General features: G+C 40.7%; 1 protein-coding gene across 1 annotated transcript in view; it reads right to left on the bottom strand.

Moving 5' to 3' along the window:
- The window catches only part of Pla2g4a (phospholipase A2 group IVA), a 144,014-nt gene that overhangs the window by 62,368 nt on the left and 66,619 nt on the right, over positions 1 to 15,027 (bottom strand). Inside the window, exons 4-5 of the mRNA XM_057769913.1 lie at positions 11,468 to 11,616; positions 10,309 to 10,422 (exon numbers count right to left, since the gene is read on the bottom strand). Of these exons, the coding sequence (XP_057625896.1) occupies positions 10,309 to 10,422; positions 11,468 to 11,616 (263 nt within the window). The remainder of the gene's footprint in view (positions 1 to 10,308; positions 10,423 to 11,467; positions 11,617 to 15,027) is intronic.

The following is a 15,027-nucleotide window of genomic DNA, read 5'->3' as shown; positions in this document are numbered from 1 at the left end:
ACGGTCCCAAAAATATGTACTTCCTGTGAGGCATTAAACAACGACCAAAGTTTTCTCCCAACCAATACAAACAGCTCTTCATGGGGGGTTCTAGGTTGCAGGTCAGAGCATTAGAAATCGGGGTGGGAGGGTACAAATCTCCCAGGTAGCCCCCAACCCTGTGATTAGTAACAAGGAGCCAAAACAAGTTAGAACTCCAACTCCTCTGAATTACAGACATAGAAACCAGGCTGCACCAACTACGCATTCTTGTGGAAACTAAAAACCTCTTCTTTGTATTCCACTGTGTAGAAAAATTTTTGACATCTACCATGCAACATGTTCAGTCAGAGAAAGCAAAGGGAACTGGAGTAGAGAAACTACTGTTAAAACTGTTTCAGACTCTAACATAATTTTAAATGTACCTAAGACATTGATTCTCTTGAACATGTTGAAAGAATGAAGCTACAAGAGCAAATGTAGCACCTGGGAACAAAGAGGCACTTTTAAGTTGTTACACTGAAAAGATTCATACAGTCAAATATTTTAAGCTGACATCTATCCTTGAATAATGAGTTTTTCAAGTATTTTATAACACAGTACTTCCATATTTTGATATTTGTATTGTTTCATTTCAATAAATCATTAATTTCAAAATCTGATCCCTGGCCTGTTCATTCTCCTTTATCTCTTCTAGGTAGAAACAAAGGCAAAAGACTGGCACATTGAATCGGCAACTGGTTTCCTATGTCAAGGAAAGGACAATGAGATTTTAAGTGCATTTGCATTTACATGACCCGTGCAAGACAACAAAATGAAAATTTGAAAGTTAGGAGTCACTTTTACTAAGAATCATGCTGCCATGCCATGTCTGTAATTCCATCCCATGGAGAATCAAATACAAATTTGCCAAGCAAGAACATTCTGAGTGAAGACTGGGGACTGTAGCTCTGTCAATGTAGAGCAGGCTACAGCTGTAACGAGGGGACACTCATAAATACCATTTCTAATATATAAAACTTGACTAACATAAAATTTCCTACCAGGAATCTTCTATGACTCAAGAATTCGGGACAACGGTTGCCCAGAATACACCCTAAGCAATCTTTAAAGATGAAGAAACTATACTGCTTTTACCTGTGGCTTGTTCCTCTTTATTCCCTCTGACCTCATAATTCCTCAACTTATCCTTTTACCAAATGTAGACATCAGTGGAATTATGAAGAGCCAGTTAATAAGTGGCTTTCATATATTAACCCAGGTTTCTTAGAACACTGCCAGCAAGCCACTTTTCTCTCTGTTGTAATCCTCGGTCTCTCTAGCTTTTGTCAATTAAACTTTAAGATTTTCTCTATTATTGTCTAAGCAACTCCCAGGTTTTCAGTCTTTCAACATAAGTAAAATTATTCAAATATCTGTGGCTAGGTAGTATACTATGGTGTGTAGCTGACTATCTTTTACTCCCTTGATAGAACTTACTGCCCAAGACAGGGGCCCCACGAATACAGAAATATTTTAAAATACCCTGTAATTCAAAAGTTATCTATTATGGAGAAATGAGAGGATTTGTGCCGGGGTCTATTGCTAGTACCCGAAAATAAAAATGCATCTTCTTAAAGCCAGAAATTGTTTGGTCTACGTTTGGACTATATCCAGCATAGAGGCTACCTGATACTCTTGACATCTGTCTTAGGTAGGACTGCTATTGCTGTAATGAAACACCATGACCAAAAGCAATCTGGGAAGAAAAAGGTTAATTTCACCTTGGACTTCCAGGTAACAGTCCATCACTGGGGAAAATCAGCAGGAAATCAAACCGAGCAGGATCCTGGAGGCAGGTGCTGATGCAGAGGCAATGGAGGAGTGCTACTTACTGTCTTACTCCTCCTACCTCGCTAAGCCCACTTTTTTACAGAATCCAGGACCACCATCCCAGGGAGGGCATCACCTACAATGGGCTGGGCCCTTTCTCATCAATCACCAATTAAGAAAATGCCCTGCAGTCTTGCCTGCAGCCTTATCTTAGGGATGTGTTTTCTTAATTGAGGTTTCCTTTTCTCAGATGACTTTTGCTTATGTCAAGTTGACATAAAACTAATCAGTACATCCAGCCGGTGATTCTCAGACTTTTCATGAAATCCTGTCATCAATGTAGGATAGTGTGTTGCTAAACCTACTAAGACAAAGGGACCATAAACCAAACACATTGAATGCACCTCCCCCCCCCAGCTCACTTTAGATTAGCCAAACAGTGCCCTTATAAAGCAGTGGTTGTCTTGTTGCTGATGATACAGTAGGGTGGAAATGGTGGTGCCGTTTTCCCACTGTTAGTCAAAGAAAACAGCAAATTCTAAAAAATTTGCGGCTACAGCTCAGTGGTAAATCCTTGCCTAACATATCTAAGCCCTGGTTTCCATCCCCAGTGTTTATTTTTTTAAAAAGAAAATTTTAAAAGTATGACTTCCACTAAATGTATCACTTCTGCATACACTGCAAAGCCAGAAATCCCTGCTGATCATCATAACCTGGTCCTCTGCAGTATCTTGATTTTTCTTCAAACTCTACTTTGTCTCCTGAACTTACCTAACTTAGAGGCTCAGAGTGTCAGAATTCACACAAGGCACTTCCTCAATAAAATTACCCTGACACTAACAACATCCTGAACTCAAGGTCAAAACTCCTATATTGCTTTAAAGCTTTTCCCCTATCTCTTCCAAGGAGCTCATTTTCACGTCATAATCATGACTAAGCAACAACGAAAGCAATCGGCCAAAAGTAGACAAACGGCACATGAAACATGGCTATTTCTAAGCAATAATACTAACTTCCAAATAAAGACAGAAAATTAAAGCATAGTGCAAACCTGAGGCGCTAGTATTGGCCAAAACAAACATGCTTTATCTAGAGAATAGGATTTCTCTGACTGACTTCCAAACTGCAGCGTTTTCATGGTTTGTTTGAAGTGGGCTACTTTGTCTATACACATCCAACTAACTTCTAAAGGATCTAGAACAGTGGTTCTGTCTGTGGAACCTGACCTCTTGGGGGTCAAATGACCTTTTTACAGTGGTCACCTAAGACCACCAGAAAACAAGGATAATTTACATTATGATTCATAACAGTAGAAAAATTACAGTTATACAGTAAAAACAAAAACAATTTTATGGTTGGTGGTCACCACAGCAAAAGGAACTTTATTAAAGGGTCACAGCATTAGGAAGGTTGAGAACCACTGACTTAGATCTTTTTTAGATCAAAATTAGCTATCATAACCTAAACACTGTATTTGATAAATTCAGGAATGAGTGACTAGAGTAATCTAAATCATTTTCAAACAAGTATCTGCTAAATTTGACTCTACCCGTGTGTCAACAATAAGTTTCTTTAGTTGGATAAGTTTGATATCCAGTTAAATGAGTTATAGGAAGCACATGGTTCATTTGTAATAGCCAGAACCTGGAAACAACCTAGATGCCCTTCAATGGAAGAATGGATGAAGAAAGTGTGGAATATATACATATTAGAGTACTACTCAGCGACAAAAAACAATGACATCTTGAATTTCGCATGCAAATGGATGGAAATAGAAAACACTATCCTGAGTGAGGTAACCCAGACCCAAAAAGATGAACATGGGATGTACTCACTCATAATTGGTTTCTAGCCATAAATAAAGGACATTGAGCCTATAATTTTTGATCCAAAAGAAGCTAAATAAGAAGGTGAACCGAAGGAAAAACATATAGTTATCCTCCTGGATATGGGAAGTAGACAAGATTGCCAGGCAAAAAATTGGGATCTTGGGGGTGGGGTGGGATGGGGGTAAGGGGAGATGGGGAGAGAAAAGTGAGAAGGGGAGGATGGGGGGGAACTTGAAAAAATGGGATGGTTGGGATAAAGGAAGGGTGGATATGGGAGCAGGGAAGTATATATCTTAATTAAGGGAGCCATCTTAGGGTTGGCAAGAGACTTGAACCTAAAGGGGCTCCCAGGTGCCCAGGGCGATGTCCCCAGTTAGTTCCTTGGGCAGCTGAGGATAGGGATCCTGAAATGGCCCTATCCTATAGCCATACTGATGAATATCTTGCATATCACCATAGAACCTTCATCTGGCGATGGATGGAGATAGAGACAGAGACCCACATTGGAGCACCGGACTGAGCTCCCAAGGTCCCAATGAGGAGCAGAAGGAGGGAAAGCATGAGCAAGGAAGTCACTTTTAGTTAAATTAGAACAGTTACAACTATAATGAAAATATCTAATATGTACCCGGTGGTTTCTGGACCATGTACTGTTTCTCAGTATTAACCTACTTAACCATGACCACAGTGCTAAGAGGTGGGTACTAGATGCAACCCTGCTTCATAGATGAGGATGTGAGGCGTATATAGCATCACTCAAAACTGTGGACCCAGCTCTAGAACTGGCTCTACCCTCAAAGCCCAATGTTTTGGAGGAATTTGAGCAGTAGTCTAGGTAAGAACTTTCAACAGCAATTCCAGTTTTCCAGCTCAGCAGCCCTCACCCCTACCAAGAAACTGCTTGACTCAACTCTTACACATTAGAGCTGATAACAGAGAGGCTTCCTTGTGTCTGCCACCCTGCATTGCTATCGTCAGTTTCCAGGGAAGCACTCTGCTATTAGGGCCTCCACCTTTTTTTTTACACAGTCTCAACACTTGGTATCTTTACACCATAACTTTTTCCTTGGTAACCCTTTCTTAGGAAAAAGCCTAACCTTGCTGGCTCTCAGTTTCCTCTTACCTGGGTACAAACCTATTATGACTCACTACCCAAACTGGAAATGCTGTGTCAGTTCTTCCATCTTGCATGTACGTGCTGCTGGGTTCTGACCTGCTGAAACTGTTCTTCCTCCATGCATCAAGTCTCTCTTCATTATCCTTAGCTAGAAATGGGATTCCTGAACATGTTGTGCCCATCCAAGATGATGGCTTCCCTGAGGCAGTTCCTAAGGTCATTCTGATGAGGACAGTCCTCTACCCTGAGAGTGAGTCACGCTGGTCACATTTTTCTTCAATGAAAAGCCGAGCCTTTGATGTCCGGGCTACCCACAATGGCTGTAACATATTGCTGTCTGTCCCTTTGAGACCTAGTCTCTTGTCCTTCTTTATTTCTCGGCACTGGAGCCATCCTCCTTGCAGTTACTTAGCCTGCCAGACAGTCTGGGCCTCTAGACTACATTAGTCAGTTTACTGTTATTATAATCATGGTAGCTAGGTATGTTATAAAGAACATACGTTTGCATAGATTCGCTAGTTTCAGAGGTTGAAAGGCCAAGTGAGGATGCTCCAATTAAGGCCATGACAGATGGTATGGAAACAATTGAAACATCCAGAGATTATGTCAGGAACAAGGGACCAGAAAGTGCTGAGGCACCAGTTGTGTTCATTTAAAAATTCCTCAACTCCCAAGGATGGCCAGCATCAATCCCATAATGACATACCTCCCCCCATATGTTAAGAGTTCCAATCTCCCACCTATCAACAGTGCCATACACTCTTAGTTCTGGACTCCTAAGAGGACACACTGAAACCATAGGAAGGGTCTTCCTACCTCAGATCTCTTCTGCCCCAGCCTCTGAGATCCCTTTCTCAGCCACATTTTCTAGAGTGTCATTTGCTACCCTCTTTACCTCGCACATACGCAACCCCTTCATTCTTCTTCCCTGGCTTATGCAGCATTTGCTGTTCTCACCAATGGAAGCATCTCTCCCTGTTTTAACTTGCATTTCATCTGGTTTATTACACAGAATATTAGCTCTGTAAGGACAAAGATGCTTGCTTGTTTGCTCATGTTTGAAATCAGTAGCCAAAGAGTGGCTTCGCATTACTGGGTGTTCCGTAGTTATTTGTGAATAGATGGAAAACAGATGACAAACAAACACAGCAGTAAAATGTTCATTACAGAACGTGACAGCATTTGCAAAGAATGAGCAAACTAATAAATGAGTGGTTTATTTCTTTAACCCTAGGCACATATTTTCTTTACTAGGCACATGGTACTCAAAACGATAATGTATAGATCCTGAATTGTACTCACTGATATACTGAAGAGCTTAGTGGTCAAGCATGGCGCTGTCTGCCATCTGTTTATAAAAGTACCAAAGGGACCAGCTGATGGATGAGTGAAGAGATGAAGTGTGCAGCAGACATATGCATCAGGGGATGCAAACCACAAGACAAGATGGCAGTTTTGTGTCTGCTCACTGTAGAAACGTTTGAGGGTTTTATATTTGAAAAACTTTAGAATAAAATCTGGGGAGGGGGAGGAATTAGAATGCTTTAGAGAGGCCTTCTTTCCTGGCTGTATGTACCAGAAACTTCAGCTGCGCAGTTGTCAGAATGGTTGGGGGTGTTGTTGCTGTATTGTTGTTGCTTTGTAGTTCATCGTGTGTGTGTGTGTGTGTGTGTGTGTGTGTGTGTGTGTGTGTGTACATATGGTCTCCTATACATGCCACAAGCACTTTCATGCGAAGGTGAAAGGACAGCTTGGGGAAGTTCCTTATCTCCCTCCATCATGTGGTTCTTGGGTCAAACCCAGGTTGTTAGGCTTGGCAGCAGGTGCCTTTACCCACTGAGACAGCTCTCCAGCCCTTTTTCTTTATTTAAGATAGGATCTGTGGAGGCCACTCTGGCCTGAGAATCATTATCTTCCTGCCTCAGCCTCCCTAGTGCTCACAATTCCAGCATGTGCCACCACACCCAGTTCTATTACGTTGCTTTGTGGAATTTTCTTCCTGATATGTATCACTAGCTAGTGCTGAGTGATTATTCATTTCCTCATTGTTGCCTGTCTACCAACCTTACGAGAATATGAGGACACAGCAGCCATGCCATTTGTTGTGTGCTCATCATGAATCAAGTCACATGGAACACACAAGCACATCACCTGCTACTCATCATTGTACACATGGCTATCTACTTTTCCAACAGATTCTTGCATTTCTGAAAAGGACCTCTGTGCTTCTCTGATACTTAGCAAGTTTGGGGCATACGTAAGAATTCACATTCTCCTCATAGTAAAGCTTGTCATTGCACTGACAAAATGTGAATTTTGAAATTACATAACATGCAAACGAAAGAGCTTTTCTCTTGCTCTTTTTATTTTTAATATCTGTGAAACAAGAGAATGTACAAGTTTCTTTGGGAATGCAATCAAAATAAAGTAAGCCAGAGAGCAGCGTGGAAATAACGCGTTCTAAACCCTCATTTTAAGGGTGGAAGTGAGGCTCAGAGAAAGCAAACGATAATTCAAACATGTGGAAGGAGAACAGTGACCAGACAAACAAGATTCCAGGCTCCAAATCCCCAAATGGCTGGAACTGTCCCTGGGAGTCAGTCCATGTCCAATTGGAGGTCCTTGTTGAGTCTCCAGCTGTCTCCTGGCCATAGACACCACTCTGTGTTGAGTCAGATTAACTTTCAGATGCCAGAAGTTTGAGGAAACTTGGACTAGTAATGTCTTGGCTTGTAATTTTTGTACTTTTTCACCAAGGCTAAGTGCTTTTCTTATACCATATTGTCACATTCATCTTCTTGGTTTATTGAAGTCTGCACTCTCCGAGCATTCCCTGGTGGCTCGTTCTGTCTTACACATCTGTGTGAGCAGTACAGACAGAAAACCACCCACCTAGGGCAGATCCTATCTCAGGAAATGAAGAGGAAGGCAAGGCTCCCATAGGGCACTCCCACATAATTCAAGGAAGAGCCCCAGACTCTTCCTTCAACCAGCAATCCAGCAATTCTCCTTCTCCTAACGACCACCCCAGCTCATCAACTCAAAGGATTGACTTCAAATACAAACCACAAAGGACTCTAGAGAGAGAAGTCATGAAAAAAAAAAAAGAAAGAAAGAAAAAAAAAAAGCTCTTTGGCTAACTATGTCCCAGACACACTACGCAAAGCAATTACATAACCTACTTTGAATTCAGGAATGTAGGAAGCCTCTTCAGAGCTCGGGGGTTATACAACTTAGCCGTAGGACATGACGGAAGGGGGTGGACCATATTCTTTTTCTCTATAATGTCTTCTTTCATAATCAGGTTTTGGATCAGGTATTGCAAATAAAAGAGCTGTTTTGGAAAGGCTACCCCATGCTTACAATGCTCTCTAAAGACCTGTATTGAAAGCCCAGGCAGGACCACGATGTTCTGACCACCTCTGTGCCCTTTGGCCTACTACTCACACTGCGTACCTGGCAAGCCTTTAACTTGCCCCATCTTGCTTCCTTCCTTCAAGACTACGCTTTTGCAATTGCTTCTGTCTAGAATGCTTGAAACTATTTCTCTGCCTCCTGAAAAATTACTCTCTTCTCAAGTCATATCAGCAACAAAAACAAAACACAGTAATAAATAGTCTTTAATATGTACCAGACTCTGCTGTATGGTATATGCATGCATATAGCATGTTTACTGTTTTTATGTTTTAAATATCACTGCATACTTAATGTAGAATGCAAATATAATTACTTTTAAACTATCTAAATGATGCATAGTTTATATTTTATGCAATAAACTATAACAAGTTATCAATAAATTTATATGATACTCTTTGTTTTAATGTATATAGTTATCATAGTAAATCCCTTATAAGATATTATCTCTATTTTTACAGATGAGTAAGATGAGTCACAAAGGAACTACTAAATTTCCACGATGAAAAAGATAATAAGGAATTCAAAGGCCAAATGGACTACCTTCTGATGTCAAGGTGTTAACCACTATGTTCACTATTCAAACTGTTCAAACCACCCGGGGCCTCCTCTCACACAACAAACTTCCTTTATGCACCCTCTCATTAAACTCTCTGTATACCTCACCAATATTTAGCTCAGTGCATGATGACTTATTACACACACACACACACACACACACACACACACACACCCTTCCACTTCCCATTACAACTCCATTCTCCCCTCTAGCTCAGACAAAGATAACTGAGAGAATGACTTCCTGTATACTGTTCCTGATATGTCTTGTACAAACACAATGGCTGGTACCCTGTATATTTTTGATAAATGTTTATAAAATGAATGAGTAACTGAAATGAAGTTAAAAGGTGTCCACAGAGAAGTAAGGTATCCATCTCTTGGTAGAAGATATGCCCTCCAGAGCAGGTAAAGGACCCGTGAGAAATGCACAGATGGAGTTTCTCAGATTCTCTGGGTGACCAAATCATGTGGACTGCACAAGAAACCCGTGATCTAAGTTCACTTCTAAGTGCACACACATGGTATGCACATAAGTCATGCACAGACTCTGCAGGCACATATAATTAATAATTCATTTCTCTTGGCCTATATAAATTTCATTACCACTGGAATTTGATAAATTGGGCAGTATAAATAACTCAGTCCCCAAAACACCACAGGTTACCCTCAGGGATCAAACAGGAAAAGGTTGTCTGAGGTTGCAATAGGACAGACAACATGGAGGAGGCGAGAGTTAAGGGAGAAAGGTTTGTGTAAGGAGAGGAACCTGAAGTCATTCTAAGGATGAGTGAAAATGGCATTTCCGTGGACATGATAAAATGTTTTTACTGGCTCACCAGTCAGTTACATGGCTCACCATAAATTCTCTAATTCATTTCTTATGCATTTATCATACATTAAGATACTCTGAGTTTGTTCTGCACAAATTATTTCCCAAACGCTTTTATTATTCATAAATGAATACCAAATAGTGACAACCCTGAAAGTATAAAGATAATAAGAATAACTCACCACCTTTCCTTCTGACCTTTCTCTGATGTGACCCTAATTATCTGAGTGAGAATTCTTTTCTTAGACATACTTAATTTATAGCAATATATTCAATATTACCTTGTGTATTTATAATAGTAATAGTAAATACATATTCCAACAAAATAGCACACAGTGTTGGAATAGTCTGAGTTTGGCAACGTCTTATGATCCTCAATGCTTTGTATTGGTGGATCCTCTGGTGGAGACCAAAGCTGTTGCTTAACTTCACTCTTATTGCTTGGAACAACAAAAGATTAATGCCCCATAGTATGTATCACATCAATCAAGGCTTACTTATTGAATGATAAGAGACTAGCATAGGGGTCTCTGGATATAGCTCAATGGTAGGGTGTTTGCTTAGCCTGTGAAAAGCCCTGGTGGAAAGCCTGTGGTGCCCCAGCACCACAAAGAGTGGCAAGAGAGCAGAAGGTTAGGGCAGGAAGAAAAAGAGCAAACAAAATAAAAGGTAAAGCATTCTCCAAGGAAACATGTTTCCAAGATTAAGCCCGGCTTTCTAAAATGTGTACAGAACATGGAGAGGGGAGTGGCTCTGCTGCTACTCACTTGGTTGAAAACAAAAGGGACTTCTTTCTTCTCTCCCACCTTCATAGACGATACAGGAAATGTAGCTGTGCCCAGGGTTTCATCCATGATGTAATTGGCATCCATCAATGTGATCTACAAAGCAAAAGAGAGTGTAAGCACTTTCCAGAAATCTTATCTAAAATGTCTATCATGGCAGACTAGCACGATGGCCTGGCATTTAAGAGCTCTAAATGTTCTTCCCAAAGGGTCTAAGTTCAATTCCCAGTACCCGCATGGTGGCTCACAATGATCTGTAACTTCAGTTCTAGGAAATTTAATGCCCTTGTCTCACTTCCACGGGGCATTTTATGCACATAGTATACAGACAAACATGCAGGAAATACATTCTCCAAATAAAATTTTAAAAGAAAGTACTATAAAACTGTTTATCATGCTTAAAAATAATATTCCTGGCTAGGTGAGTTACATAAAATCTTTAACACCAGCACTCAAAGAGCAGGGCAGGCTGATAACTGGATTTTGAGGCCAAGCTGGTCTACACAGCAGGTTCTATGTCAGTCAAAGATGGAAGCAAGAGCCTGTCTCAAAACATTTAATTTAAAAAATCTAAAGTATTTAATATTTAACAGTCCCTTAAGGTCCTCATGTTTTGTTTCTGTTGATGTTTGTAATCACAGTCCCTTAAGGCTACACACATCAGTCCATTCTCTACAAAAGTCCCCTAGAGTTCTCAATATTTAACACACAATACTTTCTTTTTTTCCCTTCTCAATATGGGATTTCTATTTGAAGCAACAAATTTCACATATTTCTAATGGACCACTATTTACAACAATGTAGTTTATTCTCTCTAGGATTTGAAATATGAAAAAGAAATTAATACAGAAAACCAATGCAACTATTTTAAAGAAAAAGCAATGGATAATATTTATATCCTGCTTTTTAAAATCTCATCTTTAGAACAGAAGAAGCACCCTCTTCAAAGTGCACAAGCATCCGGGAAATCCACGTGGACACTCACATAGCTTCACACATACCATCGCGGCCCAGTAAGCATGGCACCCAGCTCACAGACGACCACAAGGGGAAAGAAGGCAGTAGAGAAGAGACAAGGCATCTCTCTCCATAGGAATGAGCACAATGAGCACTGTGCACAGCCCCCAGATGATTCACTTACCTCCAAAACATTTTCCTGATTAGGATCCAAAATGAACTCAAAGCTCTCATTCCACACAGGGTTTATGTCATTATTGAAGTGTCTTGTTCTCTTCCGGCTGTCGGGGGTTGTAGAGATGAAGAGTTCCACGTAAGGATCCGGAGTGTCAACTATGGGCAGTAAAGGGAAGAGAAGGGAAGAAACGTGCAATTAATTCATGGTCCCGCTTTTTGTTAATATAAGTTGCTAGTTTATTCCCAGTATGTCTGCATTACTAGAAACCAAAACGTGACCAGACACAACAGAACATCATGGGTTAGAAACTTTTACATAGTCTGTCCCTTCCTTCCATTACAGACCAGTGAGAAGGAATCATTTATAAAGCTATCTACTCGGAAACTCCTTCATCTCGAGGGATGGATCCTGCCTGTTACCCCACAATGACAGGAACCTCACTTACCTAACTTTATAGCATGACCCTCAACATGGGACCATGATGAGGACAAGATCACAGACTCAAGAACCTGATATTTGTCTCCATTAGAGGAATCATCTTGTTGTTTTGCTTACGAAAGTAACAAGAGCCAGTGCAGAGGAGATGGGCCGCCGACAGGCTGCCGGGGGCTGCTCTGAGAGGCAGCAATTCTACTCACAGTCCGTCTGTATTTACTATGACGGTGTTTGCTCAAATTACAGTGAGATGCCTTCAAAAATGAAAACCTTTTCAATTTTTTTTTTTTTTTTTTTTTTTGGATTTTTCGAGACAGGGTTTCTCTGTAGCTTTGGTTCCTGTCCTGGAACTAGCTCTTGTAGACCAGGCTAGCCTCGAACTCACAGAGATCCGCCTGCCTCTGCCTCCCAAGTGCTGGGATTAAAGGCGTGCGCCACCACCGCCCGGCTGAAAACCTTTTCTATGTCACATAAAAATCCACTTGAGTCAAGCTTATATGTGTTCCTTTAGCTACAGAAACAGCTGCATGCAAAGGAGCTATTTTATGTTATTCCCACCACATTTATACTTTAGCTTAGTGACTCAAACAGTTTAGATAATGATCGCCCCCTCTTCTGTGAGTCCACTGACTCCTTTGATAATCTGACAACACTGTTGATACTTTTATTTTACGTATGAAATGATACATCTGTCTTATCCTATGAGACCATAAATACCTTGAGGGCAAGGATCATAAGCTTCCTTTATGCTTTCAGAATCTGGCAATAAAAACAACTGCCATAGTAAAATATAAGCTCTGTCGCTTTTCTTTAATATATCCTTTCCTACATGGCCACTGTAATTGGTAACCACAAATACCAATAACTACATGATAGTTCATGGTAGTTGTTTTTAGTACATGTTTATTTCATTTAAACCCCACATTAAAATACAGTGACTACTATATTTTAGTGCATATTATGAAATAAACAGGAACTGAGAAGTGTCATGCAGTCTATCCTCTGTCCTCCAGCTAAGTGTCAGAGGAAGATCTTGAACTTGGGTCACTAATTACATCAGCCGTGGTCTTAATGACATCTTGTCCTTAGGAAATAAGGGAGAGATCGTAAAACACAGATTTCTAAAGAAAGAAGAGCTGGACAAGGAGAGAGGAGAAAATAAGGATATACAAATAAATTTCCAGCCAATACCAAGCAATGGGCATCACTGGGGCAACTGGCACGAGTACTCAAAAGACTGGGATCAGGAAAGACCCTATCAGAGAAAAAGGAAATACAAGCTGAGCTATCCTGCTACCAATGCTGACTGATCCCTACTACACACAACAGCCCAAGTATGCGGAAGGAATAAGGACCGTGCCCTGCAGCAGCATTTCACAAAATTCACCTATGACCCTGAGTTGTACTCACAAACTAAGGATCTCAGACATTATCCACCATGCATCTAATAATGCATTGGTCTGCACCAAGACCCTCATGCAAGAATGGTAATGGGGAGGTGAAGTGTATTCTAAGGTTCGTCATCTTTAATGCAGTCTAGCTGACATAGACACAAGACAGCTTCTGACTAAATTCCACTTTGGAGAAGAGGCGTTTCTCACCTTTTCTCAGGAAGCTCTTACATTTCCTAGACCAAGGAAGAGAAGCTAAGAAACAGTAACGCAGCCGCAAAGTCTAATGAGAGAAATGCACAGGGGTGGCTCCACCCCCACAACTTGCTCCTTTTCCTCCACACAGTTCTTCAAAGGTTAGGATGCCAAGCCAGGAGCAAATCAATGTATTTAGAGGAACCGCAGCAGCCAAAGATCATAAAGATAAACAGGCTTTCCTCTGTGGAATCAGTAAATACAGGACTTCAAAGAGAACAGTCATATGACACAGAAAACTATATGTAAAAAGGAACAAAGCTATTTATTGCCCCATTGGGTCAGTCCTTTTTCACAGGGCTATTTGACGGGGTGAGGGGTGTTTTCAAATATACTTTCCAGAAGAATATTAAGGGGATAAAGTAAATTCTTACCCTAGAATATAAAAGCTATTTGAGAAGGGGAGGTTTATGGATGGTAAACATTCATTCATTCATTTATTCATTCATTCAATACACTTTGAAGCTCCCACTGTATGCCAAGAATTGCCTGTCAAAAGGCAAGTTCTCTTTGACAAAGAGCCAAGCCCTAAATTGTAGATTTGAAATATGAAAGTGAGTCAAAAAGAAATAGCCTAATTTTAACACCAAAGTAAATGGGAGGCAAGCAGATACACCACACTGGTGACTCCCAACTCACTCACCCAGGTGGTTATGCAAAAACCAGGTCAAACCGTAGGTGGGGAAATTGCTATAAAGCTTAATATTTGAATCTTTTCTCAAAGACGTTTTTTATTTTTTTATGTTCATGAACACTTTGCCTGCACGTATGTATGTATGTCCACGGATATGTCCTGGTGTCCATGAAGGTCAGAAGAGGGCATCAGATCCCTGAGAACTAGAGTGAAGGACAGTTATAAGTTACCATGTAGGTGTTAGCAATTGAATCCAGGTTCTCTACAAGAGCAACAAGTGCCCTTAACCATTGGGTCATCTCCCTAGCCCTTCATCTGAGTCTTGGAAGAAGAAGGGAAGGTCACAAAACAGACATGGAGGTAACAGGAAGCAGAAGGTAAAGTTGCTTGGAAGAAACTGGATAAGAAATGGAAGTGGCAAATGGAAGTGGAAAGTGTCAATTAATCACATGACCATTTTCTGTGAGTTTAAACTCTCAGTGCTTGCCTTGGCTTAAATCCCTTTAACCCAGACAAAACAAAATGGAAAATGATGTTAAAAGATACTAGTACCACCTTGATAGGTCAAAATATCAAAAGACGTTTTGAAAACTTATAATCCAGTTCAATAGTGGGCCTCTGTCTTGCCAGTATTTATTTTATGTTTAAATAAAGTCAGAGTGAATAGCTAAGAATGTTTGTCGAGAGTGGCATGCTCTCTAGTTTCTCCTTTGCTTCTCTAGCAAATGGCTTCGAAGTTGAAATGTCCAAGGCTGACGGACAGATGAGAGCAGCCGTCAGATGGAAAACTACTAGCAGCTCCACACTCTGGTTTTGCAGTCTGCTTCTCTGCTAACCGTGCAAGCCAAGAG

Source organism: Chionomys nivalis, chromosome 5 (assembly GCF_950005125.1).
Source record: "Chionomys nivalis chromosome 5, mChiNiv1.1, whole genome shotgun sequence".
NCBI classification, from domain to species: domain Eukaryota; kingdom Metazoa; phylum Chordata; class Mammalia; order Rodentia; family Cricetidae; genus Chionomys; species Chionomys nivalis.
The sequence above is the reverse complement of the archived record's forward strand: the minus strand, read 5'-3'. Positions and strand labels throughout refer to the sequence as shown.